Source organism: Mauremys mutica, chromosome 3 (genome assembly GCF_020497125.1).
Source record: "Mauremys mutica isolate MM-2020 ecotype Southern chromosome 3, ASM2049712v1, whole genome shotgun sequence".
Lineage (NCBI taxonomy): Eukaryota > Metazoa > Chordata > Testudines > Geoemydidae > Mauremys > Mauremys mutica.
The window spans coordinates 112,821,980-112,837,261 of record NC_059074.1 but is presented as its reverse complement, the minus strand read 5'-3'; the positions used below and the strand labels follow the sequence as shown (position 1 = coordinate 112,837,261).

Here is a 15,282-nt window from a genome sequence, read left to right as displayed (position 1 = left end):
TCCTTGAGGGAGCTGCCTAGGGATCTGGGGCAAAATCAGTACTTTGTCCTGCTAGTGAAGGTGGGGGGCTGGACTCAATGACCTTTCAGGGTCCCTTCTAGTTCTATGAGATAGGTATATCTTCATATATTGACAAGAGAACATCCTCCCTCAGTGACATTAATTTGTGTTTGAAGTTTGATTGCAGGGTATTACTTTTTGTCTGTGGTGTACAAGTGAAATAATTTTAAATATTTATTAAACAGAACACACTCTAAATAATTTAATATTTAAAAGATTATTAAAATTGAAGGGTTTTTAAATCTCCCCTATTCCCCCTCAACATATTTATATAGCTAGTTTAAAAAAGGGTGGAAATTGCTTGAGTCTCTCCAGGTTGTATCAAATGTCCTTGCTGGGAAAGAAAGACTCAATTTTTTGTGGTAGTTCTCAGGTTTTGTTTAAATCTGATCCTGTACCTTTTTGAGCCAAATATACACACACATTCAAGGGGAGAAGGAAAACAGCAAAAGAATATGTTATTGTAAATTCACAGAAAAGTATAGTGTGGTTAGATTTGTCCTAAATGTCTGCTGTACTGGATTCTTATTAAACTGAATGTAAAAAGACAAAAAGAGAAGATACAGGAGGAATAAGATAGGGATGGAAATTGAAGGACTAGGTCAGGAGCTGCAGAACCTTAGGTTCACATCCCAAAAGCTGATCAGGGCACAATAAACAAGTCAGCTGGTTCCCTTTTGTTCATCTGGTCAGAACATCTTTCAGAATCAGGAAAAAGATGATCTAGTGATAGAATAATAATGTGGTAGTTAATCCCTGGGTCCCAGAATGCTGCAATGATTTTGGCAGCTGTGCAGTCTCTGTGTTTTGCAATCAATACTTCTCAAAAAACTTTCAGCTATTTTTATCAACAGGAATGGCAAGAAAGCTTAATGATTTAAATCTCAAGTAGGAGCCTTTCTTGGGATGTGTGGTTCACATGCTTAAAACGTGCACTGATGGGCACATTTTATAAATTAGAGGGAAATAAAATTTACAAAGGCTGAATTGCTGGCACAACCTCTTTCCTGGCACCTACTGCAGACCCTAGTCATAGGCCTTTCTTTGCAGAACTTTTATTTGCTGCCCTTCCCCTTTAAAAGGTCAGAGGTTCCTTTTTACAGACCTAAATCAGGATTTTCCTTTCTCAGGCTAAAGGTCTTGAACCTCCATCTGCATTCAGAGCAAGAGAGGTCTGTCTCTTCTACTGCCTTCTACTGGCAAAAACTGGCTCCCTCTTAGTTCCTGTCCCAGAGCAATCTGATTGGGTGGAAAAGGACTCAGTGGTCCATCAAAATGTCCCCTAATGTCCCATTTCCAAAAATACAGCTGTACTGGTAAAGGCTCTTTCAGAAGCTGTTACAATACCAGAATACCTTATTTTCAGTAAGGCCAACAAAATAAGTTTAGAATTTCCAGGGTAATACATTAAGCCATTTTGGAGAGATGGGTCTTTTTAACCTTTTAAAAAAAAGTTTTTAAAATGAGCTTTAGGAAAAATTTAAAAAACAAAAACACAAAACAATACACCACCACTTTTTAAAAAACCAAACTTCCCAGAAATTTATTACCTTAGACAAGATGATACAGCATATAAAATGTCAAGGAATACTGGGAGAATATTGAAAAACAGGCTTAAAACAGAAAGCAAGCTTTATCCATAACTATGGAGCCACTGCGACCAATACAAAATATCTGAAATTACAGATGAACTTTTGGGATAAGATGTGCCATAGATCTTTTATTTTCCAGATCAAATTTATCCTATTCCTTGTAGTATACACCAGGGGCAGCTCTAGCCATTTCGCCGCCCCAAGCACGGCGGCACGCCGCGGGGGGCACTCTGGCGGTCGCCGGTCCTGCGGCTCCGGTGGACCTCCTGCAGGCACGCCTGCGGATGCTCCACCGAAGCCGTGGGTTCAGCGGACCCTCCGCAGGCACCCCTGCGGGAGGTCCACCGGAGCTGCCTGCCACCCTCCCGGCGACCGGCAGAGCGCCCCCCGCGGCATGCTGCCCCAAGCATGCACTTGGCATGCTGGGGCCTGGAGCCGGCCGTGGTATACACTCCCCATCCACGAATAGGAATGTAAGGGAAGTTCAGTTACATGAGGTTAGTTACCTTGAAAGTTAAAGTTATAATCAACAATACTTAACTCACTTTTAATGTCACTATATTTAATAGGAAAAGCAAAAAAAAAAAAACCCCAAAAACAAACCACACTTGCCATTGTAAAAATGTATGATTTAAATAAATTAATCCTACATTATTAACATACTGTCTGTCACCTGAGACTATAATAAAATGCATGTCTTAAGAGAAATGCACATTTTAAAAATTACTTGCACATACGATGAAGTGACAAAGATGGGGGTATGTCACAATGTCTTTTTTCTTTTATGAACAGTGCCTTCAACTTAAAAATACTCTAATGTAATCATTCCATATTTGTACTTTTTCTTTGCTTGCCCTCCATTCTGTTTATTCAGCAATTTAGAAATCATGCCACAGTGACCTGCAGATGACAGGATGTAACTTAAAATCCAATAAACACAAGCTGATTAAGATAACCACAAGAAGTGCATTGGTTCTCCAACCAGATGCAACACAAAGTGGAGAGATCCCTTTGGACCTTTAAAATGACTTCTAGTATTTTAAATACCATACAGGACCAAACTAATGGCATGAGAGGTACAACAACAAAGGCATTGCTAAATATTTCCATTTTAAAGACTTAATTCAGCTACTTAGAACTTTTTTCAAGCTTTCAGATTTTGGCCTGGAATTTCCCACATTCGTTTTCTGCCTACGTGTAATTTATTTATTTTTTTAAAGTTGCAGCTGGGGAAGAAGGCAGAGAGAAGAGGAACACACAAAACCCATCACCTGTTTTTGTGAAAGAAAAGTGAAAAAATGCACTTGCCATTCAAAAAATCTGTCACTTTAAAAAACAGCTTTGATACCTCAATGGTTTGGAACAGAAACTTAAAGTCTGGCAAGAGTTACAAACCACAGATTGCAGGTGGTCTGGGGAAAAACTATTAAGATTTGACCAAGTTAAAAAGTTTTACAAAACATATTTCATCCATGTTCACTGGTTTCTTGTTACAGAGTAATAAGTTCAACAGCTGTTTCCCAAAGCTGCACTGACACTGTGCATGTGTGCATATGTTAAGTTGAGTGAAACTTCTCATTTAATATGTAATCCCTTGAAGTTCTATTGGCTTTGCACACACATTAAATACATTGAGTAGAATTTCATCTCTAATGAGTATGAGACATGATTTATTGAGCTGTGTAAGGAATCCTGACTCATTCTGTATAATCTATTCATCTGTATACTGAATGATGCAGGGCTCCCTATAAGTGTTGCCTCATTTATTGCTGAAAACTGTACACTCTATGCGAGAGGAATCTATAGAAGCCCTTTCAACAGTAAGAAAGGAGTAAATCAGAACTCAACTAATTTAATGCATATTTTTGCAACACAAAGCATTCCACTGCTATCTAGCAAGTAGTTCCACAATATGGAATTTCTTCATCTTATTTTTTTTTTTTAAAACCTAGAAGATTAAAAGAATGTTAAGGCTGCCAAATGAAACCCTCAGATTAAACTATATTTGCCTGCACAACTGTAATACAGCTCCCTACTGTATACACTGAGAATACAGATAATTATATGATCACACACTACATTTTCTATAGGATCCCCTGGCCTCATTCAATGTAGGGATTGGCTACTGCACAGTAAGTATGGGAGCAACATATTGAACAGTTAAAATTTAAAAATTCTCACAATTCCTCATTTTTTGTGTACCATGCAGCCTGCACACTGAATGATAAAGAGATGCTGTGGAAAAAATAGCCTGGGATCATAGAACTTAAGACCATACTGTAATGCACATTCATATTGGGGCAGAATTTAACTGATCCAGTATCCTTAACTTTGGTATTCCTGGGTTTGAGTGTTTTGCTTTAAGGTTTCAATGTTTTTAAAATGCATTTTTATATTTTAAATAGTGGAGGACATTTTGCTACTGTGGTAAGAAAGTTAGAAAGGGGAAAAAAGTCAGATAGATATCTCCAAGTGATGGTACAATTTTCCTTCTTCCATATGCTAGTATTTTACATTAAATGCAAAAGCTATATTAAAATATTTTTCATAATTAGGCAAATGGATTAATTCCAAGAAATTCAAAGGACACAATGGAATGATTTAAGGACAGTGTGTCAGGCTTTAGTATTGCAGGTATCTTGAGTTATACATTACATATATATATTGTAATAATCGGGAAATAAAAAGGGTCTGTAAGAAAAGTCGCAATTTTAACTCTGAATTTTGTCATTGGTTTGAGCAAGACCTGTATCTTTATCTTATTTCTCCTGCATAACCTTTTCCCACTATTTAAAAAACCAATAGTTTTTTAAATAGTGAATAAAATTGAATGCCTAAAATGGGACAGCAACAATCCCTCAAAGGAAATGGGGCCAAAAATGAAGAAAAAAACCAGTACTTTGCTGTCTGCTTTCCTTTTAGGAACTTCTTTGCAATCCATACTTCGGTAATTTGATTTGCATTCCAGTGGGTATCTTGAAGCACTATATCATGGACAGATTTTTGAAACTTTGTATTTTGCCAAACACAGAGGTGACAGTGGTGTAAATTGGTCAGAAAATGTGTGCAAGTAAATATAATTTGCATACTCAAGGGTAGAGTGACCTGTGGCAGGAAAACAAGAAAAGGTGTTTGATAGAATGAGAACATACTTTATCACGCACTCTATCAGGTTGCTGCTTCTGCTACACGGCCATCAGATTCAATATGCACTCCCACAGAATGTCAAAATGATGCAAGTTATATAGTACTCTACCAATTCCGTCAGTTTTCTGATCAACTTACACCTAATGAGCAACTTGCATCCTACTTACATAATCTGTCATTTTGGCTCATACTTCCTTGTGGTTGCACCCATTTATTCCAAAGCATCAGTAGGAAGAATGATGCATACATCAGGAGACAACAGGCCAAATTCATCCCTAGTGTATCTCCACTGACCTGTGTCTGAGACAAATACAGGTTCGAACAGCTTTTTATTGGGAGAGGAAAAAACAAGCTGCAGCAGAATAAAGTTTAAAGCCAAATGGCTGTGTTTATTTGGGGGAGAGTTACAACCTGGGCCAGGGAAAAGGCCGATTCTTTATCTGAGATTTTATCAAAATGCAAGCACACCCAAAAATTGTCAGAGTACAAATTCACCTGAGAAATTATTAACATACAAATTTACACTACTCACTACTTTACACTAAGTGGACAAACATGCACCAATTGCACGAGAAGGAAATTCGGGTTCGTCAGAGCGGTGCCCGGTGCAACACACAAAAGGAGCCCACAGGCTACTGCCTCAATCGCCCTTGCTTTCACACCAAGGGTTTTACCCAAAGTGTGGTGCGGCTGCGATTGTGCAGATTCCACTCACTCAGACCGCGGGGACAGAAGCCCCTTGGTCGGCCAATCCCCAGATGAAGACAGCACCCAGACTCAAACACTCCACAGAAGGACGGATAGACACAGAGACAGAACAGCCCTCAGACCGGACAAAGAGGGAACCAACAAAGGGTAGAGGGGAGAAGAAGATAACAGTAATTAACCAGAACAGTAATTTACACAACTTGAAAGTCTATTTACATTCGACAGTAAGAAATTCAACAACTTGTGATTACTTACTAAAATTCAAATCAAATGCATAACACTGAGTAAACTGTACACAAATTAACCAAATATTGCAAGATACAACAATTAACCAGAACAATAATTAATACTCTTATATACTGTACACATGCAACGTTGCACTAAGTAAGGGAGGGGAAAAAGGGAAGAGGCTAAGCAAACAGAGTATTTACAGAAATTACAATGCATATACCACACTCCAGGCGCAGCTGACCAGCAGTACAGACACCGAGTACATGGCAAGTTGGTGGGGGAGTGGCGGGGGAATCCGAGAAATGACACGACACGAGCCGGCTAAATCCGGAGGAGATCCTTCTGGCTGAAAGGGTGATCAGGCCTTTCAGCTAACATGCGGATACTCCTGCAGATTTATGTGGTAGACTGTTTTATTCGAAAGCTCTTACTCGTGTCAGCGTCTGATTGGTCCCTGGCTCCTACGCCCTCCAGGCTCCGAGCTGTTGCCCTTTACACAAACAGGAGCTGCACCCGGCACATTAGGGTTATGCACACGGCACTAGCCTGACCCCTAGGTGACCAGGCAAAAAGAGCGGGAAAAGGCACACGGCACTATAATGTTGCACATTGCACCTTAGGGTTGCACACGGCACCATGGTGTTGCTGGGCAAGGTTAGGTTCCCGCCCTTTCTATTTTCCCGCCTTTTCTGAGGAACAAGAACCTGACCCAAAATGGAGGTTGCCTTGTCCTTTTACCAGAACAAGATGGCTGTAGACCGACAATTGGCCATACAGAAACCATAACTGAGCATAGGGTTGCGACAACCTGCACCAGGGTTGAGTCTGGCCTTAAGTTACAGAAAAGTAGCATTTGCACAATACTGACATATTTCACTGTGTGATTAAAACAAATATGAAAAATAACTGGACATTTGATGAAAATGCAATTATCTCCTTGTCTTACACTGTTAGGAATCAACAATTGTCTTAAACCTAACTGAAATCCAACCACTTCTCTAACTACTGCTTTTGGTGTCTTGACTATGGCAGCAGAATGGAAGACCCAGTTGTTTGTCTCAGAAAGACAGATACCACACCTCACTATATGGCTACCCTTCATACAGAAATTATAACAATATGTTCACATTCAATTCCCTCATCAGCATCTCATTCTTTATCTCTTTGGTACATCATAACGGTACCATCAATATTCCTCATTCAACCATTTCCTATTAACTTTTTCTTTTGTTACCTGCTTCACTAACTTTTTTTTTTTTTTAAACCCACATTCCACACGAGCTTCTTGGAGCATTTTTTCATACAGGCTATATAAAATTTAATGACTATCCTTCAAGGTCAGCAATTAAAAATTACTCAAATTTTAAAAAGGTATATTTGCTAAGAAGGTGAACTCCCCCCTTATTCTATCTTGTATTAACAAACATCACCAAAAATTCCAAGTCAATACACTTACCTTTTCTTCTTGAACTGCACTGGTTAAATGGCTAAAAGGAAAAAATCTACATTATATTGCAAAACAATGTAACACATAAAACAAGGATAATCTTGAATCATCCAGTGGTGTTACAATTTATGTAGTTACTGCTGTACACTAGTGAGGTGTATCAGTTTCTGGAATTGCAGCAATGGCATTTCCAAGTAATTGTATAAAATATTTAAGATACCACTATAAAATGAGATTCTAATTGTAGAACACTGAATAGTCAGTAAAAAGGTATAGAATAGCCATTTGTAAACAATCTTACATAGAAAATTGAGTTACATTATGTGATTTTTTTAATATGCATGATTACACTCAGTAAAGACATTTTTTCCTCCTTTACATTCCAGTCTCCTAAACCCATACTGAAAATGGGGCAATGTCGTTCAAGAAATGCAATACTGCTCATCACATTTGCTTTGGAGTGGGCATTGTATTTTCTCTGGATAGCTTTAATATCCTCTAGGTGGATCAGATATAAGTGAAAATCATGAAGGTGGTTCTTAGCTCAAATACAAAAGCTAAATATAAAAAGGCAAGAATACCAATTCAAATCAAAGCTTTATACTTAATCTGACATTAGGTTCAGACTGAAGATACAGACTCTCAACAGTACCTTTTTCCTGGGTTGCTGCACACAAGAAGATACCATACCACTGGATAACTGGGAAAATTTACTCAGGAGACTGGAAACATTGGGAGAAAAATGGTATTGTGACTAATGCACAAGACTAGTAGGGGAGCTGGAATCTATTACTGATTCTTCCACAGAAGTGTGACCTTGGTCAAATCACCTCTCTTCCTCAGCCATCACACCAGTAAAATAACTGCACTTAAAAGTTTATTACATTTTGAAAAGTTTCACCAGTTTGATAGATATTTAATACATACTAGTCTCTCTCAAAGACAAGAAACTAAATGAGACCATGGTACTCCCCTCACAGAAGCATGGTTAAGTTTAATCTATTTTTTTTTGTAAAGTGCGCAGAGATCCTCTGATGGAAACTGCTACAGCAGCAATAGGTCATACGACTCAATGTCTAGTGAAAACGTATTTATATACAGGTTATAAAGTTTAACATTTGAGAGTCAAATGGTTCAGGTTATGCACTCGTATTTTAAGGGGAAAAGGAAAATTCAGCAGGGAAATTCCTTTATCTCCTTAAAGAAGAAAATTAAAATGATAAAAAACCACACACATTAATCAAACCGTATGCATTTAAGGTAAGAGCCGATACTATTGTAGCAGTAAGCCATACTACAGACGTAATGCAAACTTTAAAAGATCCAAATGAAATTAGTATTACTGCAGAGGTAGATTTTAGAATCTGTTGAATAAAAGAAAACTAGCAATGTCATTTCTTTTGCATCCTGTTTCACTATCCCAAAATTAGTTACTGAAAATATTACTTGTTACATTCTTATACCAGTGCTTTCTAGGCTCAGAAGGGCTAAGTAGAGTAAAAAAAACAGTAAATTCTTGTTTTATCAGTAAGCAGATATAACCTTGAATATATACAGGGGGCAGATCAATTAAATACTTGAATAAGATAGCACCATTTTTAAAGAATACAGCAATACTTCAAATATGATTTTAGCTGAAAGTTTCTAATATTGTTTCATTAGCCAGCAGGGATAGGTGTTTTTAAACATGTTCTAAAACAATTTTGATAAAGGCTATTTTACCACAGTATGAACCCATGAACTCTGGCTGGCCAAACTGTGTTAGGAATAGTTTTAGCAAGATATGTTTAAATGTCGTCTAAAGATTGCTCCTTAAAAGACCTAACAGTAAAGCATTGCTATGGCTGAAGAGATTATTTGTTTTATGGTAGCATCTAGGAGCCACAGTCATAGACTACAATTTCATTGTGCTATGTGCTGTCTAAACACAGAACAAAACCCCCCAGTCTCCTGCCCCAAAGGGCTTACAAACTACATACAAGACAATGGGTGCACTTACAGATGGGGGAGCTCAAGGAAACAATGACACAGTGTTGCTCAGCATGAGAGGCAGCGGTCTTGTAACATCAGCTATCACTGCATACAATCAGCACGATTTCATTAGTGCGTTTCCATTTTTATAGTAAAAAAGTGAAGCCTATAATGTCATGATTATGTTTTGCTACATCATTTCAACCTGAACATTTTTTTTTCAGGAAACTCCCCTACATGCAAGTTCTCTTGTTTTAGATAATCAGACTGCAAACCTCAGTCTTAGTTTGAATTTTTAAATTTTCTCCAAAATTTCTAAGTTTAGCACCGTAAGATGATGCCTTTTATTGTTAAAGTTAGTGATACAGAAACAAGCAGAGAAAGGAAAATAAGTTAGTGACAAGTGTTCAAAGTATTGTGATGAAAATAAAATGAAATTACATTAAAAGCAAAAGACAGTAAGTTTTATGCTGTAACTGAGAAGTAAAGACTTCCCCGGCTATTACAGTGTATAATAGCAGAGTCCGTAAACATTCAGCTTTTGGTACAGGCACCAATAATTATGTGTGTCCATTTTAATCAGTAGCAAGTATGTGGTTGACCTTGTTTGGAATTACAAGAGCTTCTTCACCCCTTCCTCCCCCCAACAACATTAACAGGAAAGCAATTAAAAGTCACTGAGTGAACATGCTGTGGCCTGCCTGCCTTTCTTGGTGTTCATCTAGTTTTTGTACCAGTATATTGGCTTTTAAACCAATATAGTTAGAGCAGCACAACCCTTTGTGTAGATGAAGTTACAGTAGAAACTCAGAGTTAGGAACACCAGAGTTACAAACTGACCAGTCCACTAAACACCTCATTTGGAACCAGAAGTAAGCTATCAGGTAGCAGCAGACACAAAAAATAAAATAAAAGAGCAAATACAGTACAGTATTATGTTAAACTACTAAAAATACAAAGGGAAAGTTTAAAAAAGATTTGACAAGGTAAGGAAACTGTGTCTATGCTTGTTTCATTTAAATTAAGATGGTTAAAAGCGGCATTCTTCTACTGCATTGTAAAGTTTCAAAGCTGTACAGTATTAAGTCAATGTTCTGTTGTAAACTTTTGAAAGAACCATAACATTTTGTTCAGAGTTACAACCTACTTTCCCCGAGGTGTTCGTAGCTGAGGTTCTACTGTACACAGATATAATAATGGTGCTTATATCAATATAGCTTATTTCTGTAAATTTAATGATATAAGCACCTTTCATGTCGTATAACCTTGTGTGGATACAGTTATATCGCTATAAAGATGCTCTCTGTACAATAAGCTATCCCAATATAAGTACTTTTATACCAATATAAAACTGTGTCCACAGTAGAGGGTTGTACCATTTTAACTATGTCTGCTGCTTGAAAACTGATGTAATTATAGCAGTACAAAACCTGAGAGTAAGCCAGTCCTTGATTGGGTACATCACCTCTGACTGAAACCAGCTTTACTACTTTCTGGAGCAAGAAGGAATTCTATAGTCAGGACATAATTCTGTGGATGCACTATTTTGGAGCAAAACAAGCCCTGTACACATTTAACTAATATGTAACAGAAATAAGCCATGGGAAAGATACACGATGAAAAAAGATGCCATAAAAATAGGTCTTAATTAAACCTTTGGCCATAGCAAATCAGCATATTTTAAAGCTGTATTTAGCTATTTATTGCTCAGTTGGCTACACTGTTACTCCACAAGATTGAAAAAGCAAACAAATCACAAAAGCAAACATTAGAATATAATTTTTTTTTAATTTTTATAAATAACTTATCTGTTACAAAGACAGTTTACCCAGCTAAATCACAAAACCATCAACTCAAGTTATCCAAATTAGGTTTTATTAATAAAACAGGTAAAAACTGATTTGTCAATCTTCACATAGAACTGCAGATGAAGCTGAAAAACAAGGCCTCATTTTTATAAACAAAATGCATTGAATGCAAGTGCTTTGGGTCTACTGCCTAATTACCTGGGATTGTCATTTTATTCCCACATAAAAAATGCAAAGCCTTCAAAACAAAAGGTCTTTGTGCATTCACATAGATCACTTGTAAAATTCCTATTTAAAAATGTCCACTGGCAAATGTTTACAGTGGGTGACAGTCTATTTTATCTCTTGCCTTTCGCTACATTTTTAGCAGTCCCTCCAGCCTCACTTAGTGCTGCTACATTATTATTTACATACTGTCTTTTTCATGTGTACTGTAATATAATTTCATTTTCTTGACTTCAGTTACATACATTCCTGATCACCTGAATATTTTCCTTTAAAAATAATCAAAATAAAGAGATGCTGAGGTTGCTTCAGTGTTCAAGTCTGCTTGATTTCTCTTTTCCAGCCTTTATTTCAGTTGTCCTAAATATTGCTATCCTTGTTTTCTATAAATATAAGACTTCACCACCAAGTCAGGTTTAGAAACTGGCTGCCAAAACAGGAAAGTATTTCAAGTTCTCTGAACAAAGCTGTATGATGCTGCTGCTGTTGATTTCGGTACTGTATGTACTTCCCCGATAAATATCTCTTCAAGAGTCTGCAAGATACCCAGCAGATGAAGCAAGCTTAAATCGGATGCTAGTCTGTTGGTGGGTTGAAAGTTTTAGTTTGTTTCCTTGTGCCAGACAAAACATTATCTTGTGTCACCCACCGTAAAACTCAGTGTACAGCGTGAACTATATGTATAACTCTTCCAACTTTTCCTGCATTTTTACCAAGCTGCATCTGCAGGTCTTCACAGATCATCAGCATTTACAAGAGCAATGTACAGAATGAGCAGAGGAAAGCTATTTTGTGCATAGTTTCTTACCATTAATGCTCTTATTTTAAGGCATTGCTTCTCTCAGATAAAAGCTTAAAAAAGGGACATGATCGTGCTTAATCACTTAAAGGGAAAAAAGAAAGTTAACAAAAAAGACTATTACACTATACATACAGAAGTACAAGAAAATAATAAAGGTGAAGAAAAGAAATCACTTAAAGCAGGCTCTAGAGCTATGTACAGTAGGAAAAGCTCTGGGGTATTTCACTGTGTATTGTACAGACAATGCATGCAGTTTTTCCTTTTCATCTTTAGAGGTGATTGTATAGATTCTGGCTTCACAGAGCAGAGATGTTTTCAGGGAAGACAAGGCAAAGAGTACCACTGATTTGTGAAGTTCTTCCCCTATCCATGGGCACTGTGGCAGCAAACAGTTTAAATAGTTAAACCTTGTTCCTTTTAATTTCCTCTGCATTTGTAGTGTTTCACTGAAAGCTTTGAAAACAAAAAAGCTATCATTCTATTCCTTTCCCCTGTCAAAATTCAGTAGTGACATTGGGGAATAAAGAGGGATGGGGAACACCCAAGCACTGAACACGGTGAGAATTATCTTATTGGGATATTGGTAATACTGTACATGGTTTAGGCAGCTGGCAACCAAGTCTTTCAGCAGATTACCTTTCAGCTGATGAATTTCAACTGCCTTGGACACAACACTGAGGTATTATTAGCTCTGTGGGCTGACATTTAACATTAGCAAAACACCACCTTGTCAAACCTTCAATTTTACAAAATCCTATGCATAAATGATTTTTCCCAATGACAGAACAGTCCATTGTAGGTTTGTTATGGTTTTACAAAAGATAATGGGCCTGTTGGCTTAGAAATGCCTGGGCATTTCACATTGTTCACAACGGTTTAAGGCTGGATGATTTAAAAAAGTACAGGCAGTACAATTCCACTGAGCTCCCTCGTCTTCGTCTGTGTCTGGAACAGTCTTTGGTGTTTTGACAATGGACCTTTGATCTGTAGGTGTGAAAAAGAAAAACAATTACTAAACAAGAACAGCAAGGATGGACAGAATTTTGAGTTGAGTTTTGGGTAACTAACAAAATTACCTCGTACCAGTGAAAACTGCACAAGTTGTTCTAAGTGAGAGGGATTTCTCTACCTGCTGCCTATAGATAGCTTAGTCAATCACATCAAAGGTAAGTCTCCCAACCACTTTTCTGTTCTCTGTCTAGCCTCTTCCTAAATTTATTTGAATACTGCAGTTTTAGCAGATTAAATTAGTCAGCAAAGGGAAGGTACACACAGAGAAAGAGGTTGTTATATAGTCACAAGAAAGTCTAATATTTATTTACATTTACAACATGAAAAAAAGGGCATGCTCTGGTCTCTGGGGGAGCTCTGAAGTAGGATTTAAAAATTTGACCCTGAACAAATAACAGAAAAGATCAGCAGCTTTCCCCAAACCAGAAAATGAACAGCTGGAAATATCAAAAACAATACTCTGTCCTGTTCACAAATACAGTTCCTTACTGCACCACTTTCTTCAAAAGTCTATGTAAAAAGATAGGCCTTGAAGCATGCCCAGAAGTTCAGACTCAATGAAGCATAGGGGAAGGGACCTTGAGAGGTCATCTAGTCCATCCCCCTGCACTGAAGCAGGACTAGTAGACCTAGACTATCCCTGACAGGTGCCTGTCTAACCTGTTTTTAAAAACCTCCACTGATAGGGATTCCACAGTCTCCCATGGCTACCTATTCCGTACTTAAACTATACTTATAGTTAGGAAGCTTTTTCTAATATCGAATCTAAATTTTCTTGCTGCAGTTTAAGCACATTACTTCCAGTCCTACATGCACATGGAGAATAAAATCACCACTCTCTTTATAACAGCCCTTAACATATTGAAGACTTACCAGGTCACCCCTCAGTCTTCTTTTCTCAAAATTAAACATGCCCAGTTTTTAAACTTTTCCTCACAGGTCAGGTTTTCTAAATCTCTTATTTTTGTTGCTCTCCTCTGGATTCTCCGATTTTCCCACACCTTTTATGTAAGTGTGACACCAAAAACTGGACACAATACTCCAGCTGAGGTCCCACCAATGCCTAGTAGAGTGGAATGATTACCTCCTGTGTCTTACATATAGTGCTCCTGTCAATATATCCAAGAATTACATCTGCCTTTTTTTTGCAACTGCATCACATTGTTGGTTCATATTCAATTTGTGTCAAGTATCAGAGGGGTAGCCGTGTTAGTCTGGATCTGTAAAAGCAGCAAAGAATCCTGTGGCACCTTATAGACTAACAGACGTTTTGGAGCATGAGCTTTCGTGGGATGCAAGTCTTTGCTGCTTTTATTCAATTTGTGATCCACTATACCTCCCTCCCTCAGATCCTTTTCTGCAGAACTACTGCCTGGCTAGTTATTCCCCATTTTGTGTAGTACTTTGCCCTTATCTTGTTGATTTCAGCCTAATTCTCCAATTTGTCATGATCATTTTGATTTCTAATCCTGTTCTCCAAAGTGCTTGTAACCCTTTCCGATTTGGTGTCATCCACAAATTCTGTAAGTGTACTCTTCATACCATTAACAACAGTCTTTGGCTATTTAAGGTTAAGGGGAACACGTGGGTGGGGGTGGGGATTCCAAAACTGAGGGTCGCTTGTGGAGAACACCAGACCAAGGAGGGCTTCAGCTGAGTGCCTCCACTAATTGCAACTCCAGCAGAACAACAGAGAAACAGGCAGTCTCTCAAACAGCTAAGTTCCATGTGATAGGGCTTTATAGATTTTAAAAATCCCACCAATATTTAAAAAGGGCTCTAGAGGTGATCCTGGCAATTACAGACCAGTAAGTCTAACGTTGGTACCGGGCAAATTAGTCGAAACAATAGTTAAAAATAAAATTGTCAGACACATAGAAAAACACAAACTGTTGAGCAATAGTCAACATGGTTTCTGTAAAGGGAAATCGTGTCTTACTAATCTATTAGAGTTCTTTGAAGGGGTCAACAAACATGTGGACAAGGGGGATCCAGTGGACATAGTGTACTTAGATTTCCAGAAAGACTTTGACAAGGTCCCTCACCAAAGGCTCTTACGTAAATTAAGCTGTCATGGGATAAAAGGGAAGGTCCTTTCACTGAGAACTGGTTAAAAGACAGGGAACAAAGGGTAGGAATAAATGGTAAATTCTCAGAATGGAGAGGGGTAACTAGTGGTGTTCCCCAAGGGTCAGTCCTAGGACCAATCCTATTCAATTTATTCATAAACGATCTGGAGAAAGGGGTAAACAGTGAGGTGGCAAAGTTTGCAGATGATAC

At 37.9% G+C, this 15,282-nt stretch overlaps 1 protein-coding gene across 4 annotated transcripts in view; it reads right to left on the bottom strand.

Annotated features, from left to right (window-relative positions):
- Positions 1–10,924: 10,924 nt before the first annotated feature.
- The window catches only part of TAB2 (TGF-beta activated kinase 1 (MAP3K7) binding protein 2), a 145,487-nt gene continuing 141,129 nt past the window's right edge, over positions 10,925–15,282 (bottom strand). For 3 of the 4 annotated variants that reach the window (XM_045010433.1, XM_045010434.1, XM_045010435.1), the window contains one exon: positions 10,925–12,975. In XM_045010433.1, the coding sequence (XP_044866368.1) occupies positions 12,830–12,975 (146 nt within the window). In that variant the 3' untranslated portion in view covers positions 10,925–12,829. The remainder of the gene's footprint in view (positions 12,976–15,282) is intronic. The other variant, XM_045010436.1, reaches the window with a different exon arrangement.